At 49.7% G+C, this 25,450-nt stretch overlaps 1 protein-coding gene across 3 annotated transcripts in view; it reads left to right on the forward strand.

Moving 5' to 3' along the window:
- Positions 1-25,068, forward strand: part of KANK3 (KN motif and ankyrin repeat domains 3) — a 32,518-nt gene extending 7,450 nt beyond the window's left edge. For 2 of the 3 annotated variants that reach the window (XM_083594421.1, XM_083594422.1), the window contains exons 2-11: positions 6,545-6,628; positions 8,783-10,591; positions 11,780-11,879; positions 12,606-12,872; positions 15,686-15,776; positions 16,942-17,161; positions 18,674-18,816; positions 20,375-20,575; positions 22,513-22,612; positions 23,460-25,068. In XM_083594421.1, coding sequence (XP_083450547.1) covers positions 6,592-6,628; positions 8,783-10,591; positions 11,780-11,879; positions 12,606-12,872; positions 15,686-15,776; positions 16,942-17,161; positions 18,674-18,816; positions 20,375-20,575; positions 22,513-22,612; positions 23,460-23,488 — 2,997 coding nt within the window. In that variant the 5' untranslated portion in view covers positions 6,545-6,591 and the 3' untranslated portion in view covers positions 23,489-25,068. Of the gene's footprint in view, positions 1-5,899; positions 5,923-6,544; positions 6,629-8,782; positions 10,592-11,779; positions 11,880-12,605; positions 12,873-15,685; positions 15,777-16,941; positions 17,162-18,673; positions 18,817-20,374; positions 20,576-22,512; positions 22,613-23,459 lie in introns of those variants that run through there. The other variant, XM_083594423.1, reaches the window with a different exon arrangement.
- The last annotated feature ends 382 nt before the right edge of the window (positions 25,069-25,450 follow it).

Consider the following 25,450-nt stretch of genomic DNA (forward strand, 5'->3'; position numbering starts at 1 on the left):
AGTTCTTAACCTGAAGCACTATTTCTGGGTTAGCGGAGTCTGTAACCTGAAGCGTATGAAACCTGAAGCGTATGTAACCCAAGGTACCACTGTACATGATTTTTCCACCTCTTTGTTTAATTCCCACAAAAACCCTGTGACGTAGCTTTGGGCGGAGAGGCAGCGACTGGCCCCTAAGGTCACACCTGGTCTGTCCCAGTAACAACAACGACTTATTTATACCCCGCTGCATTTCCTCAGCAACTCTGGGCGGCTCCCAACAGAATATTAAAAACATGATAAAACATCAAACATTAAAAAACATCCCTAAACAGGGTTGCCTTCAGATGCCTTTTAAAAGTCAGATAGTTGTTTATTTCCTTGACATCTGATGGGAGGGCGTTCCACAGGGCGGGTGCCGCCACCGAGAAGGCCCTCTGCCTGGTTCCCTGTAACTTGGCTTCTCACAGCGAGGGAACCGCCACCAGGCCCTCGGAGCTGGACCTCAGCGTCTGGGCAGAACGATGGGGGTGGAGACAATCCTTCAGGTCTACAGGGCCATTTAGGGCTTTAAAGGTCAGCACCAACACTTTGAATTGTGCTCAGAATTGTGTGCAGTCGGTCACTCTAACCACTATGCCACTCTGGTTCGGACAAGCAAAACAGTTTCAAAACCGGTGCAAGACGTGAGCTGGTCCCTGGAGATACAAGCTTCCATAGGAAATGGCCTAATCGTGCTGGAAACATGAACTGGGTTGCAAAAGGGCGATGGGTCAATATATCTGTCTGCTTAAGAGACCATATAACACCAGTCTTGAAAGACCTACATTGGCTCCCAGGACGTTTCCAAGCACAATTCAAAGTGTTGGTGCTGACCTTCAAAGCCCTAAATGGTGCCCCATGATCTCCTGTAGCTGGCCACCCAATTTGGCAATCTTCATTCCCCCCTCCTCTCCACAACATACACATTGCCACACCTTGGATGATACCCCGAGCCACTTCCAAGCCTGTGATCTGTATCCAGTGATGCTCAGTGAAATCTATTGCTTTGTGTGGGGCTCTCTGGGCGACGTGGGATCTGGACCCGGCTTGTGTTTTCATTGGCCCAGGAGTTATCCAGAAAGTAACCCTCTTTGGACCTGATAAAGTGGGACTGGCTTTTGGCTGGCTTCTCCCCACCCATTTCTTTTGGCTCACAGCACCGGGGACAGTTATTTTCCCACCCGCACCGTTCTTTGCTGGGGGAGAGGTCCTTCTCCATCTGGGCTCAATGCTTGCAGCGCCGACAGACAATGAGATCACTTCCTGGCCCAGATCCAGTCCCAGAATCTTGCTCCCTGCGACTTCCTGTCGTTCCCAGAGAGCTCTGCCACTTTGAATGCTTCTCAGGGTCTCCGTGTTTCTAAAACCATTTTGGATTCTGCACTGGTGACCCAACTCAACGTTGTTGTTGTTTTACAATGGGAAGAATTCCGAAACCAGTTCAATGCCAAGTGAGCCGTTTTGCCCAATTCAGGGCATGCCAGTGATGTTGGCCACAGAGGCTAATGATGCCTAAAATTGGGGGGCAGGAGTTTAGAATCATAGAATTGTTGGTCCAGGGGTAGGCAACCTAAGGCCCGTGGGCCAGATGTGGCCCAATCGCCTTCTCAATCCGGCCTGCGGACGGTCCGGGAATCAGTGTGTTTTTTACATGAGTAGAACATGTCCTTTTATTCAAAATGCATCTCTGGGTTATTTGTGGGGCCTGCCTGGTGTTTTCACATGAGTAGAACGTGTGCTTTTATTTAAAATGCATCTCTGGGATATTTGTGGGGCATAGGAATTCGTTCATATTTGTTTTTCAAAATATAGTCCGGCCCCCCACAAGGTCTGAGGGACGGTGGACCGGCCCCCTGCTGAAAAAGGTTGCTGACCCTGGTCTAGTCCAACCCCTGGCAATGCTGGAATCTCAGCGAAAGCACCCCTGACAGATGACCACCCAACCTCTGCTTTAAAAATTCCAAGGAAGGAGAGTCCTTGGAACTCACCTTCCTTCTGAGGAAGACCGTTCCACTGTTGAACAGCTCTTACCATCAGAAAGCTCTTCCTAATGTTGAGTTGGAAACTCCTGGACCCACCAGTTTAGGTCCTGCCCTCTGGAGCACCAGAAAAACAGTCTTGTTCCACCATGGAGGCAGATCATAGTTGTGGTTGGTGGCCCTCGATAGCCCCCACGAATTTGTCTAATCTTTTAAAGCCATCTTTAGGGATGCGAGTGGCACTGTGGGTTAAACCACAGAGCCTAGGGCTTGCCGATCGGAAGGTCGGCGGTTTGAATCCCCGCGACGGGGTGAGCTCCCGTTGCTCGGTCCCTGCTCCTGCCAAGCTAGCAGTTCGAAAGCACGTCAAAGTGCAAGTAGATAAATAGGTACCACTCCGGTGGGAAGGTAAATGGCCTTTCCGTGCGCTGCTCTGGTTCGCCAGAAGCGGCTTAGTCCTGCTGGGCACATGATCCAGAAGCTGTACGCTGGCTCCCTCGGCCAATAAAGCGAGATGAGCACCGCAACCCCAGAGTCGGCCTTGACTGGACCTAATGGTCAGGGGTCCCTTTACCTTTAGGCCGGAGGCTGTCACTGCCTCCCGTTCCACCAGTGTAGGAATTTAATTGACAGGTTAATTAATTAAAGCGTCCGGCCCTTAAAATGCCGCCGAACCCAGAGGCTAGGGGTACCAGAAAGCAGATAAGGCTCCATTTCCCTGTAAATAAGGTCAGCAGGGCACAAGGTATACAGATAAAAATGGCTGGGTCAAAATAGCTGCCAGTGGCTATTGTCACATAAATGGGGAGGGGGCCGTGTGACTTTCCCTCTTGGGATACTGCCATTCCCATTTGCCTTCAATGGAACTTGCGCACCCTCCGACATTTCTCCGATGAAAATAGGGACATCCTTTCCCACGTCAGAAAGCTTCTCCCACGCACATCAACATCGGTCACCTTGAGCAAACTGCAACTTTTCCGCCATGGGCAACACCTTCCACAGATAAATGGAATGAAATAAAAATGGTAACTGCAGGCTGCCTTGAGTCCCTGTCATGGAAAAAAAGGTGGGGTGGTAATATTATTATTATGGAAACTCTGAGAATGATCAGGGACATAGGTAAAGGTAAAGGGACCCCTGACCATTAGGTCCAGTCGTGTCCGACTCTGGGGTTGCGGCGCTCATCTTGCTTTACTGGCTGAGGGAGCCAGCGTTTGTCTGCAGACAGCTTCCAGGTCATGTGGCCAGCATGACTAAGCCGCTTCTGGCGAACCAGAGCAGCGCACGGAAACGCCATTTACCTTCCCGCCGGAGCGGTACCTATTTATCTACTTGCACTTTGACGTGCTTTTGAACTGCTAGGTGGGCAGGTGCAGGGACCGAGCAACGGGAGCTCACCCCGTCGTGGGGATTTGAACTGCCGACCTTCTGATCGGCAAGTCCTGGGCTCTGTGGTTTAACCCACAGTGCCACCCACCTCCCAAATCCTATTGAACTCTGTAGGACTTAGTTCTGAGTAAAAATGCGTAGGATTGCGGTGTGAGGCTGCCCAGTCTTGACCTAGTTACCTGGGAGTCAGCTCCATTGAATACAGTGGGACTTACTTCTGAGTAGACACTGTAAGGCTCCATTTACAATAAAGGAATAAACACTCCATGCATTTCCTAAGAAACGGAAGCACTGCAATGAAATAATTTAAGGTGGATGGGTGACTTTTCCCTTCAAAATTATAGGAAGGGCTTCGTATGACAGCTTCACTGTTTCCTTCATTTGGTCAGGGATTTTATCTTCAGGATAAAGAGGGCTCCGTTTTTGCCCCTACACAGACAAGCGCCAACTTCTAATTGTTCTCCGAGACGCGGAGGAAAAGGTAAATTCAGGGACATTCAGGGATCAAATCGGAATCTGTGATGTCTCTTGTAATTCCAGAACTGTCCCTGGAAAATTGGGACGCTTGGAAAATTTCAGCTTAGGCAGAAAGGCACCGTATTTTTCGCTCTATAAGACGCACCAGACCACAAGACGCACCTAGTTTTTGGAGGAGGAAAACAAGAAAAAAAATATTCTGAATCTCAGAAGCCAGAACAGCAAGAGGGATCGCTGCGCAGTGAAAGCAGCAATCCCTCTTGCTGTTCTGGCTTCTGGGATAGCTGCGCAGCCTGCATTCGCTCCATAAGACGCACGCACACATTTCCCCTTACTTTTTAGGAGGGAAAAAGTGAGTCTTATAGAGCAAAAAATACGGTAAATTCAGGGACATTCAGGGATCAAATCGGAATCTGTGATGGCTCTTGTAATTCCAGGACTGTCCCTGGAAAATCGGGACGCTTGGAGAATATCAGCTTAGGCAGAAAGGTATCTTTCCCAAGGAAGTTCTCCAGCTGAGAGATGGTTCTCTGTCCTGTGCCTCTTGTTATTTTCCTTTCGCTGTTTCCCCCTGGTCTGGGGATTTTGAAAAGGGCTCATTCCTGGCATTTCGAAGGGAAGAGGCAGGCAGTGCTGTTTTCGAAGGGCCCTCATCTCCGCAAGAGAAGCTAATTTTAGAACGTGTGATTGATTGATGCTGCCCAGCCGAGAAGCAGCAGCCAGCGTCTGAAAGCGCTCCAAAGTGGCAGGAAATGGTCCCAGAGACCGCTTTGGAGAATGCCATGCCCGGTTTGTGCTGGTGTCCCAAACACGTCCGCTGTCCTGATTCATGCAAGCATGCAAGGCGTACTTTAAAAACACACACACACGTATGAATTCCCGTCTGTGTTCTGTTAACGGAAAAATCCGAGGGCTCCCTTGGACAAAAACAAAGAGCCCAACCAGGATAACTTGGAGCAAAACAGCAGCCTGTAGGCTTGGCCTTTATTGAACTGTTGCAACAGGGTGCTCCCCTCACACGCAGGAGAGAGGAGGGACACAGAAAAAAATGGTGTGCAAAGTCTTATAAAGACTTCTGAAATTCCCATCCTGTAGATCAAGGCCACCCCCAGAAACATCATACATACATCACAGAAAGGAGGGGTTGAGGGTGGAGTTGTGGTGGTAACCTGAGTGTCCTGTCACCTGGCTGGTTCCCTCTTTCCCCCTCCCTATGAGTACTTTCCAGGTGACAGAGGGGAGTTTGCAGTTTCCTGCCCCCAGAGGGAAGAGCTGATTATTGTCCTTTGTTCCAGTCTGTGCTGAATCCACTCCCATATGCAAGTTCTTTGTGATCTTGATGGTCTTCTGTCTAGGACCATCAGGGTTGGCATAGCACTGGGCTGGGCTCCTGTGGATGTGCTGGTATGCTCAAGGGATTATGGCTGCCCTGTATCAAACCTTCCCCATTTTGTAGTCCTTCCTGCATGGAGTAAAATAAAAGTGGGACAGTGCAAATCCGATGTATGGTTGATTTTCTATGAATTTATAACAGAAGCGCAGCGCATGTAGTGTGTGAGTGTGAGTGTGTGTGAAGTTTGTACAAACTGAATGATTTTTTTTGGGGGGGGGGCGTTCCTGCTACAGTTCTCTGCACTAAACTAAAAACACTCCACCCTTTGGCCACGTTAAAATAGCTGGACTCTGATTTGCGTCTCGGACGCTTGCGGAAAAAAGCAACAACAAACTGAACATCTGCAGCCGTTTGGAACGAGCCGGCAATTCAGCCAAGGCAAAAGCTGCAGAGCTGGACTTGCGGGTGTTACTGGGGGGGGTTGCTGTCGAGAAAACCCGCACGGTCCCGGGGCAGGAATTAAGCTGTGCTCCGAAAGGCAGGCGTCTAGGACACGAGCCAATGCAGAGATGCTGCCAGAAGAGGGGAGGAAGAATGTGAGCTGATCCCAGGCAGGCAAGTCCTAACAAGGAGGGGTTTTTCAATTTATCAGCCTGGAGGCCTGGAAGACGCGTGCTTCTAAATCCCAGGTGGCTCTCTTGTCGCTTCTCTCCCGGGGTGCAGGTACTCTGCACGTGCTCAGAGGCTTGTTGTCGCTCGGGGACAGCCGCAATGGGGGAAGTCCTGACTCTGTGACTTTGCCGTATTTGTTGAGAGCAAAACAAGGGTTTGGGGGTTCAGAACTGCTTCTGGGGAAAGCAGCTGAAAGTGGGACGGGAGACCTCTGGGTGTTGGAGATGGGTTTATAAACTAGGTGTGCATCTTCTGTGATTCTGCACAATGTGTGTGTGTTGGGTGGGGGAAACATGAGAATGTTTTATTGGGCTCTGGATTCAGTTTCTTGACAATTTCAGCTGTCAAAAAAAAAGTAAGTTCCTAGTCCTCCTTGTTGCAGAGTTATTAGGATCTCAGAAGTCAGCAGGAGCTACCAAGGGCTCATTACTTGTTTTAAGACATATTGTGGTGGGGCAAGCCTAAGAAGTAAACCCCATCAATTCAATGGGGCTTACTTGCAGGTAAGGGTGCATGAAATTGCCGCCCATGCAGGGAAACCCAACGCTTGCGTACTCCAGTAACTCCCACGGCGTTTAGTGGTGCATCTTTACGCGGCTGCTGCACAGATGTGCACAGAAAAATAATATATGAATCTTAACTCCCAATTGTTACCCCTCCCCACCTTTTCTAGGTTCCCATTGCCTTCTCAGAAACTTTGGGAGGACCCAGCGGAAGAAAATGGCCCAGCCCGCACACCTGAATCAAAATCTCCCAGGTAATGAGAAATTTGCACTTTATTTTACTCTGCTTGTGATGAGGACCTTGGGTCGCATGCCATGCTAGGCATTCCCAGAGCAGATCCTCTGAATCAGATGGTTCTAAGTTCGTCGTGGCCTTTAACTACAATGGGTCTACTCTTGAGTAGAATTTAGTGGGACATATCCCATAGGCTGCCTTCTGCCAAATCATAACAATCCATCTAGCTCAGTATATCATCTAGATTCTAGAGTGACGGCATCTCTGTGGGGGTTAGGGACAGACCATTCCCTAGCCCTGCCTGGGTTTCCTGATGATGGACCCTGCGGTCTTTTGCACGTAAAGCAATCTGTGCTGGTTCTGTGGGCTAACCGAGAGGCGAGGTCCGAGTCCAGTCTGAGGTCGAAGGTGCAGTATGGAGGCAGTCCGTAAAAGTTGAAGCTGGATGCAGGGCAGGTAGTCGGGTGAGGTCAGGAGCTCCGGCAAGATAGCACGACAGGGTTCAGGCAGGAACTAGCAACCAACAAAGTTGCTCCTGCAACTTGGGACTGAGGCTGGCTGACTTTTAGCGGCCCTGATCCTCGGGTGACTCGCCTCTCCTGGCCTGGAGGCGAGCACTCCTCCTGCAGGAACTTAGTTCCCTCCGCCTCTCTGCCCTGAGCCTCTGCAGCTCAGGAGAGGCTGGAGGGTTACCGGACCCAGAGGCCACCTCAGCTTCCTCTGACGGGGCTGAGAGTGGAGCACCTGAGGGCAATGGGTCCTCCATCCCCTCAGGGACCAGAGCAGACTCAGCTGGTGCCTGCACCTGAGGACCCAGCACAGGTGAGGACCCTTCAGGCTCAGGCCCCAGCCCCGGCTCAGCTGGTTCTGGAGGCGGGGAATCCTGTGCAGGCTGGGATCCCTCAGGTTCAGCATCCGAGTCCGAATCTCAGGCCATCACACAATCTCATAAAATCACGGAGTTCGAAGGGACCCTGAGAATCATCCAGCCCAGGGGTCAGCAAGGTTTACCTCACCTGGGCTGGTTCACTCCCACGGAGATTGCTCCATGCAGACACGATTTCTGGCGTCGCGGAAGCGAATCCCCACTCTGCGCTGCACCAGTTTAGCGCAGTGAGCGGGGACTCGCTGAGTGAGTGACTCGGTTTAAACCAGGCATAGGCAAACTCCGGCCCTCCAGATGTTTGGGACTACAATTCCCATCATCCCTGACCACTGGTCCTGTTAGCTAGGGATGATGGGAATTGTAGTCCCAAACATCTGGAGGGCCGGGGTTTGCCTATGCCTGGTTAAAACGACCCCTGTGGGCCGCTTGTGGCCCATGGGCTGCAGGTTGCCGACCCCTGATCTAGCCCAACCCACTGAAATGCAGGAATATGCAGCTGCATTGATCGAACCTTGGCATTGCCAGCACCACATTCTCACTTTGTAAAGGACGATTCTGTGATTCCAGGATTCCATATATCTGTCTCTGCAGCCAAAAGGAGGAAGCCTTTCTGGGACACAATGGGGTGGAAGACTTTTATCGCTTTGTGTTTGTGTGTGTTTATGTGTGAGACTCCACCCCTGGCCAGAGGAAGCAAGCCTGTACTTGAAACTACAGGAACCTATCATTTCCCCCCATGGCAAATTGGTATAGAAAAAAATTGGGGTTGGCATTTACAGCCCAATTCTCCATCGAGGGACTCCTAAGTGTTCCCCTAAGTCAGGGGTTGTAGGGATGTGGGTGGCGCTGCGGTCTAAACCTCTGAGCCTAGGGCTTGCTGATTGGAAGGTTGGCGGTTTGAATCCCCGTGATGGGGATGGCGTGAGCTCCCGTTGCTCGGTCCCTGCTCCTGCCCACCTAGCAGTTCGAAAGCACGTCAAGTGCAAGTAGATAAATAGGTACCACTCCGGCGGGAAGGTAAACGGCGTTTCCATGCGCTGCTCTGGTTCGCCAGAAGTGGCTTAGTCAAGCACTCAGCAACATACACTCAAAGTGAACGAGCAACAAATCAATTTGCAACTGGCCAAGCCCCTCCCCCTGTGGCAGCCATCTTGTTCTGGCGCCAACAATATGTTTAGGAAATTCCAAATGGGCACATGGACCCGGAAAGGTTGGGTTGCGCTGAACAGTTCATACTGTCTTGACGGCTCTTCTTTTGATACATGTTTGTGTCCATCTTGCTTTCAGACCTTGGGGGACCTTTCTTGTACCGTGACCAAGAGGAGGAGGAGGAGGGTGGAGACAAGGCGTCCTACTCTCTGGAGACCCCCTATGGCTTTCTGCTGGATCTCGACTTCCTCAAGTACGTCAACGATATCGAGAAAGGCCAAAGTTTCCGGAAGCTTCTGCCGCAGCGCAAGTCTAAGGGGGCCAAGCAGGCCCCGAACTCTTCCCGGGGCCAAACCAGCTGCTGGACCTCCACGGAGTCTCTTTCGTCGACCACCAGCGCGGATCGGAAACCAGCCTTCTCCCCACACCACAGGCTGTGGGGTAGTTCCTCCGACATCAAGGAGCCCGTGAGCAAACAGGCCTCGCTCCCCGCGTCTCCGTCTCCCATCATCCATCTCCTTCCTCCTCCTCCTCCCAAATCGCTGGCGAGGAACACACGTGTGGAAGAAACCTTGCAGGAGACGAGCAAGCGGTTGGAAGAACAGCAGCTGGGTCTGCGGGCAGGGGGACCCTCTGCAGCCATCGGGGTGCCTGGTAGCCCCCCCAGGATTGTGTCTCCTCAAGATCACTCTCTGACGGGGGAAGGCCTTGCAGGCTCCGTCAAGTTAAGCCCCTCCAATTCAGGAAGGAGTACGCCAGCCACAGCCGTCGGTCCTGCCCACCTCCAACACGTCCGTGAGCAGATGGCCACAGCTCTCAGGCAGCTGAAGGAGATGGAGGAGCAAGTGAAGACCATCCCCGTTCTAGAAAAGGAGGTTTGCCGGTTGAAGGAGGAGAAGGAGCAGTTGCTGGCCGGGCTGTGGGAGAAACTGGAGATGGACGGAGGCGAGACTTGTGTCTTCAACTTCCCCCCCAAGTCTCCTAATGCAGGGGCTCCCAATGCGGGCAAGGAAGGCTCTCTGGTCAGTGCCGAGGTCGAAAACGACGGCGAACCTTCGAAAGCGAGGACAAGTAAAATCACCGAGTTGAAGAGACTGACGGAGAAACTGTCCGGTTCAGAAAGAGCCAGGAAGACGAGCAGAGGAGCAGCTCTCGCTTCCAAAACCGGAGAGCCCACGTGCCGGTCTGTTGGTGTCGGAGAGGAGGTGGACATGAACGAGGTGGTCTTCTACTACCGGTTCCAGAAGCCGAGCCGAGAGGTGGCTGCCGGCCGAAAAGCTGACACCAAGGACGCAGAGGTGTGGGTCATGGAGTCCTTACTTGGGGTTTCGTCGGAGGCTGAGAAGGAAATCCAGCTGCTTCAGCAGACGGTCCAGCATCAACGAGAGGTCATCTCCATGTTGGAGGGACACCTGCAGGAGGCCAGCGATGAGCTCGAGGAGCTGAGGGTGGAAGTTTGCTCAAGGTTGCCAAAGCGTTTGACCAGCAAGGAGACAATGGCCCGGCCGCTGACAGTGGAGGCCAGCATGGAAGCTGCTCCAGCCATGAGGTGTCAGGCTGTGGGCAACCACATCGAAATGGCAGACAAGGCCGTCCACTGCTGCCCGCAAGTGACCAGTGTCGAAGTTGGCTGCAGCCCGCAATCTCCAGATCTTGCCCCTGTGCAACGTGGGGCGAAAGCTGCCCAGATTGTTCCGGAGGCGGAAAGCAAAGCCCTGAGGGAGGACGGCAGATCCGCTCCTGCAGAGCCAGACCACGGTACGGCTACGGACGCATCTGTACTGGAAGATGCAAAACCCGGAAAGCTGCTGGAATGCGGAGTTACTGAAGCATCCCTGCAAACAGAGAGTTTGGGTGTGGATCTGGACTTGCTCCCTCAGTCCGAGACGAGGGACCAGGAGGATGTGTGTGTGCAACGGGATTCCGGAAAAAACCCCACAGGCACTGGTGAGCCTCCTTCGGTCAAAGCCCGAGTCTATTTGCAACCTGCCCGAAATCCGAATGTTCCCATTTCCATTGCTTTTGCATCCAGGCATACCTGGAGCTTGGGCTGGGTTTTATTTATTTATTTCGGACCTCTGAGGGTGTGCAAAGTGTGCTTCCCTCCACACTGGGAGACCGCAGCTGGAGATCTGGAGATTTGGGCGGGGGGGGGGAGGTTTCCCTATGTTTTCCAGTAAAGGATCCATTCCGCACCACTCATGCACTTCAGTGTGCTTCAGGGCGGTTCAGTTAATTCTAGTGCATTTCATCCCTGCCTGGGAAGAACAGCTAGAGGGAAGAGGGGTGTGTTTGTTGCTTAGAAATTATTTATTGTAACCGTTGAGTGGATTTCTGTTTAAGTTTTATATGTTATTATTATTTTATACTATTCTAGTAATTGTTGAATGTTGAATGTATTTTTCGCTCTATAAGACGCACCAGACCACAAGACGCACCTAGTTTTTGGAGGAGGAAAACAAGAAAAAAAATATTCTGAATCTCAGAAGCCAGAACAGCAAGAGGGATCGCTGCGCAGTGAAAGCAGCCATCCCTCTTGCTGTTCTGGCTTCTGGGGTAGCTGCGCAGCCTGCATTCACTCCATAAGACGCACGCACACATTTTCCCTTACTTTTTAGGACGGAAAAAGTGAGTCTTATAGAGCAAAAAATATGGTACTTTTTGATGTAGGTTGCTTATTTTAAAGTTTTGTTTTATTGTCGCATTTTTGTAGTGCATTAGATTGTTATAAGACGTACATTTTTTGTTTCTTCAGCTTGTACTGTAAGATAGAAAGACGGTATACAAATTTAAAATGATGATGATGATGATGAGGGAGTGTTAAGTATAGCTTCGTGGGCAGATGTTTTACCAGGAAGACTTGAGCCATACAATAACTGCGGCTGCCCCTAGGACATAGCTGTCAACTTTTCCCTTTTCTTGCGAAGAATCCTATTCGGAATAAGGGAATTTCCCTTTAAAAAACGGAAAAGTTGACAGCTATGCAAAGCTGGTCCCATGGCTAGTTTTCACCCCGCAGCTTAAAAACCAACCTGGGCTTCTGGATAGGTACAGCTCCCCCCCCAGCTGCTCAAAAACGGAGGAGCTTCTGCCAGTGCCTAAAGAACGTTCCTTCTTCTGCTTCTTCCCCCCCAGGAGCCCTCAAATCCATCATGAAGAAGCGAGGCAGCCCTGCCAAGACGGAGGCAGGTAGTGGGAGGAAAAGCCTCCAGTTCGTGGGCTTTCTGAATGGCGAGTACGAATCTTTTTTGCTTCCTCTCTTTTGGGGGGCGGGTTGGGATGGCAGAGGAGACCCAGGTGTCTTCGATGCTGAAGTTTCAACTATAGTGGTACCTTGGGTTAAGTACTTAATTCGTTCCGGAGGTCCGTTCTTAACCTGAAACTGTTCTTAACCTGAAGCACCACTTTAGCTAATGGGGCCTCCCGCTGCCACCGCACGATTTCTGTTCTCATCCTGAAGCAAAGTTCTTGACCCGAGGTAATATTTCTGGGTTAGCGGAGTCTGTAACCTGAAGCGTATGTAACCTGAAGTGTATGTAACCAGACGTACCATTGTATTTGGAGCCTGGAGAGATAGCTGTGGGATTATAGCAGACGTGGGGAATCTATAGCCCTACAGATGTTATTTAGTTAGGTAAAGGTAAAGGGACCCCTGACCGTTAGGTCCAGTCGCAGATGACGCTGGGGTTGCAGCGCTCATCTCACTTTACAGGCCAAGGGAGCCGGCGTACAGCTTCTGGGTCGTGTGGCCAGCATGATTAAGCCGCTTCTGGTGAACCAGAGCAGCGCACAGAAACTCCATTTACCTTCCCGCCGGAGTGGTACCTATTTATCTACTTGCACTTTGATGTGCTTTCGAACTGCTAGGTTGGCAGGAGCAGGGACCGAGCAACAGGAGCTCACCCTACAAGTTGCATCCCTCAAGACCCCCGTTTTGATCCCCCACAATCTGTCCCGGCAGGTACGAGAGCACCTCGAGTGAGGAAGAGGAAGAGGAGGAAGAGGAGGAGGAGAGGTCTCCTAGGAAGGGCTCCCCGCTTGGCTTCGGCAGTGACACTCCCAGCACCACCGACGACGACGACTTGCCTTCCCATGCGGACAGCAGCGGCAGCGATTCAGAGACTCCTGTTTTGGGGGCCGCCCAAAAGGAGTCAACGCTGAGCCACAATCTGGAGGAAGCCAAAGATGCAAACATCTCGGGAGAAACTCCCCCGGAAGTGAAGGAGAAGTAAGTCCTAGAATCCAGGACACAACAGCTCCACTTGCTACCGATCTGTTTCGGGGCCTCAGTTAAAAGTGCCCCACAAATCCCTACAAGGTGATCGGAAATACCTTATTCCTTCAGGCGAACCTGCCCTGGGCTCTGAGATCTCCTGGGGAGGCTCTGCTCTCGCCCCCTCCACCCCAACAGGCCCTCTTGGTGGGGACACGAGAGAGGGCCTTCTCGGTGGTGGCTCCTCCCAGACAACTTTGGAGCTTCCTGCCTTGGAAAGCCATACCGGCTCCCTCCTTGCTGTTCTTTTGCCAGCAGGTGAAGCACCTTCTTCTCCAACAGGCTTTTGGGAGCTGGCTGCTTTTAAAGAAAGGGCTGGTGCCGTGCTGTTTTTAATGTAATTGATCTGTATGTTTTTAATAGATAGACTGAGTGAGCGAACGAGTTTTAATTCTGTCAGTGTTTTTCTACGTTTTTAGCTGTTCTTGTTTTTAACCGTAAGCCTCCTTGGAGTTCCTGTCAGGGAAAAATCGAGGGCACAAATAAATATGTAATGATCATCATACTGTAACTCCCTACACACAACTGAGAAAAGGGCAGGGGGAGGCATGAGTTTTCTCTTCTGATTTAAGCTCCGTCCATGGGGGGCGCTGTGGGTTAAACCACAGAGCCTGGGACTTGCTGATCAGAAGGTCGGCGGTTCGAATCCCCGCGACGGGGTGAGCTCCCATTGCTCGGTCCCTGCTCCTGCCAACCTAGCAGTTCGAAAGCACGTCAAAGTGCAAGTAGATAAATAGGTACCGCTCCAGCGGGAAGGTAAACGGCGTTTCCGTGCGCTGCTCTGGTTCGCCAGAAGCGGCTTAGTCCTGCTGGCCACATGATCCAGAAGCTGTACACCGGCTCAATCAGCTAATAAAGCAAGATGAGCGCCACAACCCCAAAGTCGGCTACGACTGGACCTAATGGTCAGGGGTCCCTTTACCTTTACGCCTCAGCTTAATGTAAATTGCAAACCCCTCACACCTCTTTTTTTTGTTTTTTTGTTTTTTGCTTTTATTGGTTTTCTTATTTGATGAAGAAACACACACAATAAAATAACCAAAATAATAACATGACAACAACAACAACCAAAAGGGAATATATATATACAAAAAGCATACATACAACCATAAATCCATAAATTCTTATGTACGGACTTATGTCACCATATTCTTTAATTCCAATTCCTTTTCCTCTCGAATAGACTTCCGTCCTCCTCAACATGTGTCTATTTTGTCTATTTGTTAAACTCCTTTTATCCTTTCTTCATTTCTACTGTTTCCCACATACTATACTTGTCATTCATGCTGTGGTTTGCGAAAATTAATCAAAGCAAATCCAGGTTTTTAGATAACCTCTGTAAATTTCCTGTTCCTTTTGGAATTTTTGGTTAGGCCGTCTCCTAATCGCACCCGTCATTTTTGGCAATTCGAGATATTCAAATAATTTATCCTGCCATTCCTTTTTTGGTTGGTACTATTTCACTTTTCCAATTTCTAGCTATTAATATTCTTGCTGCCGTATATAAGAATATTCTCTTTTTTTTCTTTCCCTCACACCTCTTTTAATCCCCTCTCATTCACGCTATCAGGGGCAGACGGGGGTCTTGTGTATCTTCTCAATGATGGGTCTTCAATTTTTGCGCCCCGTGTGGGGGAAACCACCCACACCAGTCAAAATTTGGCACTGATCCTTCAACGAATGCTCTCATCCACGCTTTCTTCTCCCTTAATCCAGGGACACCCTTGTTAGAATTCCTGCTCCGTGATTGCAGTCATGGGATTGTTGTCTTTCACATGACGGTATATGTTTTGACTCCACAGAGTGGGAAGTGACGGAGACAGGATGTTTGTGTTACTGTGTTCCGTGAAGTGGGACTATTGTCCTTTGTCCTTTTGCTGTCTGATGCTAGAGAGAGAGGGAGCCATGTTGCAGTGCTCCGTGTATGTTTATATGTGAATAAAGTAAAGATAAAGGAACCCTGACCATTAGGTCCAGTCGTGGCCAACTCTGGGGTTGCGGCGCTCACCTCGCTTTATTGGCCGAGGGAGCCGGCGTACAGCTTCCGGGTCATGTGGCCAGCATGACTAAGCCGCTTCTGGCGGACCAGAGCAGCGCACGGAAATGCCGTTTACCTTCCCGCCGGAGTGGTACATATTTATCTACTTGCACTTTGCCGTGCTTTTGAACTGCAAGGTTGGCAGGAGCAGGGACCGAGCAACGGGAGCTCACCCCGTCGTGGCGCCGACCTTCTGATCAGCAAGACCTAGGCTCTGTGGTTTAACCCACAGCACCACCCACGTCCCGTAAACAAAGTAGATTAGCCCAAATGCTGAGTTGCTGAGGTCTGTCACGCGAATGGTGCAGACTCTGTGGATCCCTAAGTGTGCCGATGTCTATTGGCATCAGTCGCTGTGATTTTCGGGCTGAAGAAAGCTTATGAAGCTACCAAACGATCGACCAGGAGGGAGAGAACATGCCAGTCGGGCATGTGTCTCTGCCAGAGTCCTACTCGAGTGTAGGCTGAATTCCTGACAGCCCTATGCTTCGAAAATTCCTATAGGAGAGCTACTTTGATCGCGTTGGGGATTATAAAACATGGCCGTTGCGAGAAGACTCCCTCGGAAGGTGGCGGACTCTCCTTCCTTGAAGGTTTTCAAGCAGATGATGGATAGCCATCTGTCACGGATGCTTCAGCTGAGATTCCTGCATTGCAGGGGGGTGGGCTAGATGACCCCTGGGGGTCCCTTCCAACTCGATGGAAGCTCTAAAGCTGTTTGCTTTGACAGGTTTGAGCTGAGTCCCCGGCTGAGAGATGCTTGTCTCCTGGTGAGGAGCCACCTGGCCAGAGATGGTGCCGCCCCAAAGAGCAAAGAGGTGGTGAGTTGGGGCCGATTGACCACTCGGAGGGAGCATCGACGTTAACATATTATTATTATTATTATTATTATTATTATTATTATTATTATTATTATTATTATCTGCCTTAAATAACACAATCGCCCTCCGAAGGTGGTGTACGGAGCTTCGTAAGGCTTCCATAAGCTAGTGTGGTGTGGTGGTCAGAGTGTGGGGGCTAGGAGCTGAGTTCGAATCCTCACTCCGCCATTAAGCTCACTGGGTAACCCCTTGGGTGCCATTTGCTGCATCTTTCCACCTACCTCACAGGATAAAGTGGAGAGCGGACAAGCTAGGTATGTCACCTTTCGCCCCTGAGAGGAAAGGTGGAGTGATTTGTTTATTGTCATTTTAATTAGTTTTAAAGGTAAAGGGACCCCTGACATTAGGTCCAGTTGTGGCCAACTCTGGGGTTGCGGCACTCATCTCGCTTTATTGGCCGAGGGAGATGGCGTACAGCTTCCGGGTCATGTGGCCAGCATGACTAAGCCGCTTCTGGCGAACCAGAGCAGCGCACGGAAACGCCGTTGACCTTCCCGCTGGAGCGGTACCTATTTATCTACTTGCACTTTGACGTGCTTTCAAACTGCTAGGTTGGCAGGAGCCGGGACCGAGCAACGGGAGCTCACCCCGTCGCGCGGATTCAAACTGCCGACCTTCTGATCGGCAAGCCCCAGGCTCTGTGGTTTAACCCACAGCGCCACCCGTGTCCCATAATTAGTTTTATACAGCAACAATTAAATTCTGGGTTATATCCAATAGTGCCTGTCAGCTGACTGTGGAATGAGGACCGGATCACTCTTTCCTCTGCATCAAAGCTCCCCCCTTCCCCAAAAAATGCACCCCTAAAACCTGCTCCAAAGGGTTATGTGGCTGGGGAAACGCATCCAGATGGTCAGGCTAATAATAATAATAATAATAATACTGTTATTGGAAGGGAGGGCCTTTTCCACTTGTATTTTTCAAGCATCGGGGCCACTTATAGCAGTGCGCACTCCCAGAACCCCACACAAGTGTCCAGCCAAGATGGGGGTCCAGATCCGTGCTCGACTGCAAGTCTTGCTGGGCCTAGTCTACCTCACAGGGTTGCAGTGAAGATTTTTTTGGGGGAAAGGGATCAAAACCGCTCCTCTGTTTTGGCTTCCAGCTTTCCAGCACCGGCCTCCTCCTACAGGAATGGTTTCGCCTGTCCAGCCAAAAGGCCTCTCTGGCCGGAGAGGTGGCCCAGCACCTGATGGCGTTTGCCGAAATCTCCCCTGCGCTGCTGACGCACGTCGTCAACCTCTCCGACGGCAATGGCAACACTGCTCTTCACTACAGTGTCTCGCATTCCAACTTCGACATCGTCCAGCTTTTGCTGGACACAGGTGAGTGGCCCTAAGGTCAGGGCATAGCTGTCAACTTACAGATTTGAAAATAAGGGACCAGCAGCCAAAATAAGGGACCTGCAGCCTCACCTGTTCCAGGCACTCCAGTCTTCCTGTCCTCCTGCAGTCTGGTCAAACTCATGCTGGTAGCTTCGAGAACACTGTCCAACCAACTTTGTAACCAGAGGTTCAACTGAATAGAATCTGAATCACATGCACCACAAGGCCTATGCAGCCTCAACGTAAGATGGCTCCCTGGCCTGGCTTTGCACTGCAAAGTTTGCAGCAGCACGTGCAACAAAATGGCGTCCAGCATTCAAAAACCCCCTCAGCTTGCATTAACTAGCCACACACAAGGCATGCAAGCTCCACCCCCAGTCGTTCTTAGACTTCTTATTGGGTGAGCAACACAGCCAAGCAACACAGTTGGAGCCTCCCTCCTCCCTGGCCGGCAGGGAGGGAGGGAGGGAGAGGAGCTGCTTCCTTTGAAATTTAAGGGACATTTAAGGGACATCTATCAATAAGGGACAGCAGCGGGACATGGAGCTGGAATAAGGGACTGTCCCTTCAAATAAGGGACACTTGACAGCTATGGGTCAGGAGTCGCCAACGTAGTCTCTGTTAGTGCCTCCTGCAGCCAGGAATGGAGGAGAAATCCTGTTCCGTTTGCGTTTAAAGGAGAATTTGTCTATTTCATATCTCTTTTTTTGTAATTCTATATATAGAGAGAGTTTCCCTATAAAAAGTTGCATTTGTTATTCAACAAAACTAGTGTGACTTCCCACTCACCCAGCATCGATGTTCACAATTCAAATTACATGCAATCGCTCCATCTTATCTAATTTCATCCTCTCTAATGTGTTTCTTGGGACGCGGGTGGCACTGTGGGTTAAACCACAGAGCCTAGGACTTGCTGATCCGAAGGTCAGCGGTTCGAATCCCTGTGACGGGGTGAGCTCCCGTTGCTCAGTCCCTGCTCCTGCCAACCTAGCAGTTCGAAAGCACACCAGTGCAAGTAGATAAATAGGCACCGCTCCAGCGGGAAGGTTAACGGCATTTCCGTGTGCTGCTCTGGTCCGCCAGAAGTGGCTTAGTCCTGCTGGCCACATAACCTGGAAGCTGTACGCCAGCTCCCTCGGCCAATAAAGCGAGATGAGCGCCGCAACCCCAGAGTCGGCCACGACTGGACCTAATGGTCAGGGGTCCCTTTACCTTTACCTAGGGGTAGGCAACCTAAGCCCCGGAAGCCAAATGCGCCCAATCCCCTTCTAAATCCAGCCCACGGACGGTCCGGGAATCAGCATGTTTTTACATGGGTAGAATGTGTCCTTTTATTTAAAATGCATCTCTGGATTATTTGTGCGATTTGCCTGGTGTTTTTACACGAGTAGAAAGTGTGCTTTTATTTAAAATGCATCTCTGATTCCCGGACCGTCCTCGAGCCGGACTTAAGACAGCTTTGAGTAGAGAACTTGCACCAGTTTATTGCATTTTTTCTCCTCGTCTCCCCAGGGATCTGTAATGTTAACTACCAGAACAAAGCTGGCTACACAGCTCTGATGTTAACTGCACTAGCAACTGTAGAGCAGGAAGAGGAAATGGCTGTTGTCCGGAGACTTTTCGGCATGGGGAATGTCAATGCCAAAGCTAGCCAGGTATGTATGGGGTTTGGGGAGTGGCAATCAGCCCCTCTGCTATTGGGCAGCAGGGAACGGAGAAGCCTAGGCGGTCGGCGCATGCTCAGAGGCACACTGGAATACTGCACATGATCTTCATTATTGCATTGTATTATTATCACCACATTGTAGCTAGGAAGTGGAAGGGGCAAGCGGAATATAAATTGGAAGAATGGTATAAAGAGGCGTACGATATAGCTATTAATGATAAATCAACATGTTCCATTAAGGTTAAGATGGGGAATACGCAGGAGAAATGATTTGGAGGAGATATGGAAGGTGTTTGTAGAATTTGTACGGTTAGAAAGTGGTGAAACCATCGCCAGAGGTGTTGAAATTTTGGGAGGCTGGATAATTACAGTTGAACGGTCTCTAGGGTAGGGTGCGCATTTTTATTCTTATCTATTTGTGATTATTACTTTGTCAAAACAAAATTGAAAAAAGAAAAAAGAAAAGAAAAATATAGGCAAATGAAAGGAAAAAGGCCAAAAGGCCACTGGCAATTACCGTATTTTTCGCTCCGTAAGACGCACTTTTTTCCTCCTAAAAAGTAAGGGGAAATGTCTGCGTCTTATGGAGCGAATGCGTGGTCCCTGGAGCCAAATTACCCAGGGGTGAAAAGAAGATAATGCTTTAAATTATTTTTTTTTTTTTAGAAAGAGGGAAGGGGGTGTTGAAACAAAGCCACTGATTGGCAAGTGATCGGGAGGGAGGTAAAGGACGCTAGCCATAAAGGAGGCTGCCTGGGAGGGGGGAGGTAAAGACAGCAAACTTGCAAGGAGAGGAGACAGGAAGACTAAAGCAATGAGGAGAGAAATTAGAAGAAAAGGAGGAACAAAAAATTGCTCCAGCTAAGGAAAAGACACTAAGGCAAACAAGAGGGAAGGGGGTGTTGAAAGGAAACAGCTGATCGGCAAGCGATTGGGAGGGAGATAAGGGAGGCTAGTGAAAAAGGAGGCTGCCTGGGAGGGGGAGGTAAAAGCCCATGGATCCTCAGGATTTTTGCATTGGGTCACCCCAAATTCACCATCAGATCACATAGCATGTCCATGGCTACAGCCTGCACCAAAAAAACCACGCACCCACTGTTTCGTGGGGCCGCAATGGTGCAAAAATGTGGTTACAATGCCCGGATCCACATGGATCCTCAGGATTTTTGCATTGGGCTACCCCAAACTCACCATCAAATCACATATCACATCTGTGGCCACAGCATGACCACTAAAATCATACATCCACTGTTTCATTCAGACTATTTTTTTTCTTGTTTTCCTCCTCTAAAATCTAGGTGTGTCTTATTGTCAGGTGCGTCTTATGGAGCAAAAAATACGGTATTTATACCGTGCACTATTTATACTGTGAATAATTATTACTAGAATAAGAAAGTGCTTTTGGGGTTGAGAATAAAATTAAACAAGATAGGAGGAATCTCACTGTGCTGCTCATTGGGAAAATCCTGCGTTTGAGCTAACGAAGCGGAAGATTTGAGAACGATAAGAAAGTGCTTTTCAACATTTTTTTGTCTGTGTCGCTCCAGGCTGGCCAGACGGCCCTCATGCTTGCTGTCAGCCACGGGAGGCAGGAGATGGTGGAGGCCCTGCTGTCCTGCGGGGCGGACATCAACCTTCAAGATGAAGAGGGCTCCACGGCACTCATGTGCGCCTGCGAACACGGGCGGGCAGGCACCGTCAGGCTGCTGCTGACTCAGCCGGACTGCGACGCTTCCATCGTGGATAACGTAAGCATAGCCGTCAACCGTCTCTTATTTGGCGGGAAATTCCCTTATCCCAGCGCCGTGTCCCGCTGCTGTCCCTTAAATTTCCCGGGTTTCAAAGGAAGCAGCTCCTCTCCCTCCCTCCCTGCCGGCCAGGGAGGAGGGAGGCTCCAGCTGTGTTGCTTGGCTGCGTTGCTCACCCAATAAGGAGTCTAAGAACGACTGGGGGGTGGAGCTTGCATGCCTTGTGCCGATCAAATCGGCCGCGTTGCCTGGGGACTCGCCTTTGCTCAGCGCTTCCCAGCGGAGAGGTGACGGTGGTTTCCCTTGCTGCGTCCCCTTTGCCGGGTTGCTGCGCTGTGGGAACCACCGCTTGAGGCTTCGTTTTGGCTGCTGGCTGGGCTTTCTGCCTTTGGCTCGGAGGGGCTCAGAAGCTGAACATACCTGTGCTTGGAAAATCCCTTATTTTGGCTGCTGATCCCTTATTTTGGCTGCTGATCCCTTATTTTCGAGGCTGCTGGTCCCTTATTTTCAAATCTGTAAGTTGACAGCTATGCGTAAGTGTTATGTACTGAGTTGAATAGGATCCAAAAGGGAGCAGTCTGATTGGTCCTAGGAAAATAGGATTCAGAATGCAGCAGCCTGATTGGTCCTAGAACAATAGGACCCACAATGCAGCAGTCTGATTGGTCCACAGGAGCCACCCAATCCAGCTCCAGGTGGAAGTGAATCCGCAACCTGATTGGCCTACAGGTGAATCCCGGAATTAGCCAATCACGTGGGGCCCATTGTGTAACTATTCTATATAAAGCTGGCATTCTGGGGGAGCTTCCATTCCTCCTCACCACTATGAGCTGAATAAAGAGCATGAAATCTCTCGACTCCGAGTATATTTCAGTAAGCAGCCGGGTTGCTCTGCACAGGGAGCTTTGGGTTCCCCCCGCTTCAAGCTCCTAGTCATCATTGTCCCTTCCAATATATATATATATTTAATAATTTTTATTAGTTTTCCATTTAATAATATGCAATCACATCATTGGTATTCACTTTACCTCTTTGGCTCTTTTTTTAAAAAAATATATTTTTTATTAAACCATTTTAACAAAATAAATTATCAGTCAAAATAACCAATTACATTTCCCCCCCTCTCCCACCCCCTAAGGACTTCCCTCAGCTCCTGTCTCTGATTTGTTTGCCCGTATTGTTCTCTGCATGTTAAAAATTGTACATACCAGTGCCTTATCTGTCATATATTCTACTAATAAATTTGTGGATGTTTATTCAAAACCTGCCATGGAGTCCAAATCAATTTGTTGTTGTTTTTAAGATAGTTTGTAAAAAGTTCCCATTCTTCCTTGAAGTCACGATTGTCCTCCTCACGTAATTTATATGTCAACTTTGCCAATTCCGCATAACTCATCGGTTTTTCTTGCCATTGTTCTTTCGCTGGCGTTTCCTCATTCTTCCGTCCTTGTGCTAACAAGACCCTTGCCGCTGTTGTCGCATACATAAATTCTTCGTTTTTCTTGGCGGGGCTCGTCCCAAAATCCCTAGCAAAAACGCTTGGAGCATTTGTTCCTCCCAAAACGCTGCCCAAAGAGGCTTACGTGCAACAAATAAAAAATGGCGCCTCAGGAAAAAAACCCACACACAGCACGCAAGGGGAAAGGAACAAGGAGGGAAGAGGAAAACTCAGGCACCCGTTTCTTAAAGAGCTGTTCCCATCATGACCAGCTGGCCCAGTTCAGCGGCTGGGGATTCCTGGTGGAGCCGGGCAACCCCTAAACCTGAAGCAATGAGGTTCTGCTGCTTCCTGTCTCTGAGACGGCGATCTCAAGGGGCAGTTGCAGAGAGTGGACCTGCCAGATTTCTCCTTGTAGGAGGTTCTGTTTCTGTGTAGCTAAACAGGGCATCTTCCAGCCCTTGTTTTATGTGTGTTCTGCCTCCCCTCCTGTCTGTAGGAAGGCAACGACGCTGTTTCCATCGCTCTAGAGGCTGGTCATCGTGACATAGCGGCGTTGATATCTGCCCGTCTCGCCCAGTCAGCAGCTTGCTCCCCTGGTGAGTAAGCCCTGTTCTCCCCCCCCCCCCCCGACTTCATAATTTCATTAAATTTTCTGTTTTACAATTAAAAGTTTGTGATTTTGACTGCAATCCAGTCAGATGGGCGGCATGTAAGTATGTAAATTAGCAAGTACCGTATTTTTCGCCCTATAAGACGCACCAGACCACAAGACGCACCTAGCTTTTGGAGGAGGAAAACAAGAAAAAAATATTCCGAATCTCAGAAGCCAGAACAGCAAGAGGGATCGCTGTGCAGTGAAAGCAGAAATCCCTCTTGCTGTTCTGGCTTCTGGGATAGCTGCGCAGCCTGCATTTGCTCCATAACACGCACACACATTTCCCCTTACTTTTTAGGAGGAGAAAAGTGAGTCTTATAGAGCAAAAAATACGGTAATAATTATTGTTTCAAGGGACGCGGGTGGCGCTGTGGGTTAAACCACAGAGCCTAGGGCTTGCCGATCGGAAGGTCGGCGGTTCGAATCCCCGCAACGGGGTGAGCTCCCGTTGCTCGGTCCCTGCTCCTGCCCACCTAGCAGTTCGAAAGCACGTCATAGTGCAAGTAGATAAATAGGTACCGCTCCAGCGGGAAGGGAAACGGCGTTTCCGTGCGCTGTTCTGGTTCGCCAGAAGCGGCTTAGTCATGTTGGCCGCATGACCTGGAAGCTGTACGCCGGCTCCCTCGGCCAATAAAGCGAGATGAGCGCTGCAACCCCAGTGTCGGTCACAACTAGACCTAATGGTCAGGGGTCCCTTTACCTTTAATTATTGTTTCAGTAACTGCTGTGCATCCCCCTCCCCTTTTCTTGTTTTCTGCATATAGATTGATTTGATTATATTTCTACAGGACAGGGACAGGAAGATTCCCAGCAGTGACATGCTACCTTTGGCGTAATTCACTGACCCAAAAAACCAAAGAAACACTGCCCTTCCCATCACTTTTTTAAAACAGCCTTGCTTTGGGGCTGTCCAGCCTTGGTTTTCCACATGGAAGGGGCCGCAGGAGTTAAGAATCCACAGCTGTACAACGCTATGACTGCCAGGAGGAAATTGCCAGTCCTTCCCTGGGTGGGGCCCTAGTCCTCTCGAACTTAAAAATGGAAAGTGTAATGCTGATGGTCAATAAAAGAGGTTTAAAGACGGTCTCAAGGCAAATCTTTAAAAATGTAGTATAAATACTGACAACTGGGACACACTGGCCTGCGAGCGCTCCAGTTGGAGAACAGCCTTGACCAAAGGTGTCATGGGCTTTGAAGACACTTGAACTCAGGACGAAAGGGAGAAACGTGCTAAGAGGAAGGCACGCTTGGCAAACCCTCACCGGGATCAACTCCCGTCCGGAAACCAATGTCCCCACTGTGGAATGACGTGAGGATCCACAATTGGCCTCCACAGTCACTTACGGACTCATTGTTAAAACTGTGTTTATGGAAGACAATCTTACTCAGCTACGAGGGATCGCCAAAGAAGAAAAAGAAGGTCAACCTGTTTCATCATTACTTTAGACTGTGGGAGGGGGGGCAGTTCGATCCATACTTTTTGTTGTTGCCCGTTTTCTACGAGGAAGGGGGTTTATATGCCGCTTCCTGCAAAATAATTGATATATATGGGACCTGGCATTGCCTGGGAATGTGAAGAAACCCCAAAATATTGTGTTTTTTTAGTGTCATTTGTGAGTTTGAACCTGTTATGCCAAAGCCATGTTTTGGTCCGCCACCTTGGTTTAAAATGGTGTCTGGTGTCCGAACATCGACAAAGGCTGCTGTCCCCAGCTCATGAGGCGGCCAAAGCTATGCAAAAACAAAGAAGAACTAGCTGAAGTGGCGCTGGCTGAAGTCAGATTTCAGTCCGCCACCTAGAATCAAAATGGCACCCAGCATTCAAACATTCGATGGCTGCTGCTCAAACCTTAGGATCTGTCATGCTAAGGCTGGTGACAGTATCTGAAGAGGCAGGGAACCCTAAAGAGGACCGACAGACAACCTATTTTCCAAAATATATAGAAGATTCAACTTCAATTCCCCAACCCGGTGTCCTCTGGCTGTTGTTCTGACTCCATCAGCCTGGCCCATGATTATGGATGATGGGACTTGTAGAGCAAAATATTGGAAGAGCACCCAGTTTTCGAAGGCCAAGCTAGCTTAAAAACCCTTCTTGCCATTGTGCCTGTTTCTCAAAAGCAACGGATTTTTAGAGCGGTCGAAACATCCTATGCCCAAAGGCACTTTTCTTATCCAGCATACCTACCTGCTTTTAGCAACAGACGTGTTTCCTCTGTGAAGGATGGAGGTTCTCTGAATCAGAAGTGATGGCTCTAATCTTTTTATGCTCCAGACTGCTGGTTTTTCTTTTTAAAGAGCCACTCCAAAGATCCAGCACATCATTTCATATGTAAAGCTCCTTTTTTTTTATGCCTTCAAATGTTATTCACCAGAATAAAGAGCCACTAACCTACAGCACTTGTCTTTTGAAATTCCAGCAGGCAGGGTTAAAAAAAAAAGGGGGGGTTGTAGAATTTTGACAGCATGGTGCAGGAATAGTTAAGCCCTTTTACTGTTAATAAAGTCTTTATTAAAGCTTTTCACCAACCAGCCTCCCCAGTTGTTTCTCCGTCAACACGACCAAGGGTCTGGAAACCAAGCCTTATGAGGAACGGTTGAGGGAACTGGGTGTGTTTCGGTTGGAGAGTCATGTGTAATGTATGATCTAGTTGAGATTCCTTCTTTGCAGGGGGTTGGACTGGGTGACCCTTAGGAGCCCCTTCCCACTCTCCGAGATGCCAGGGATGGACCCTGAAGCCTCCTGCATGCAAAACAGATGCTCTTACATCTGAGCTAC

Source organism: Podarcis filfolensis, assembly GCF_964270895.1.
Source record: "Podarcis filfolensis genome assembly, chromosome: 18".
Lineage (NCBI taxonomy): Eukaryota > Metazoa > Chordata > Lepidosauria > Squamata > Lacertidae > Podarcis > Podarcis filfolensis.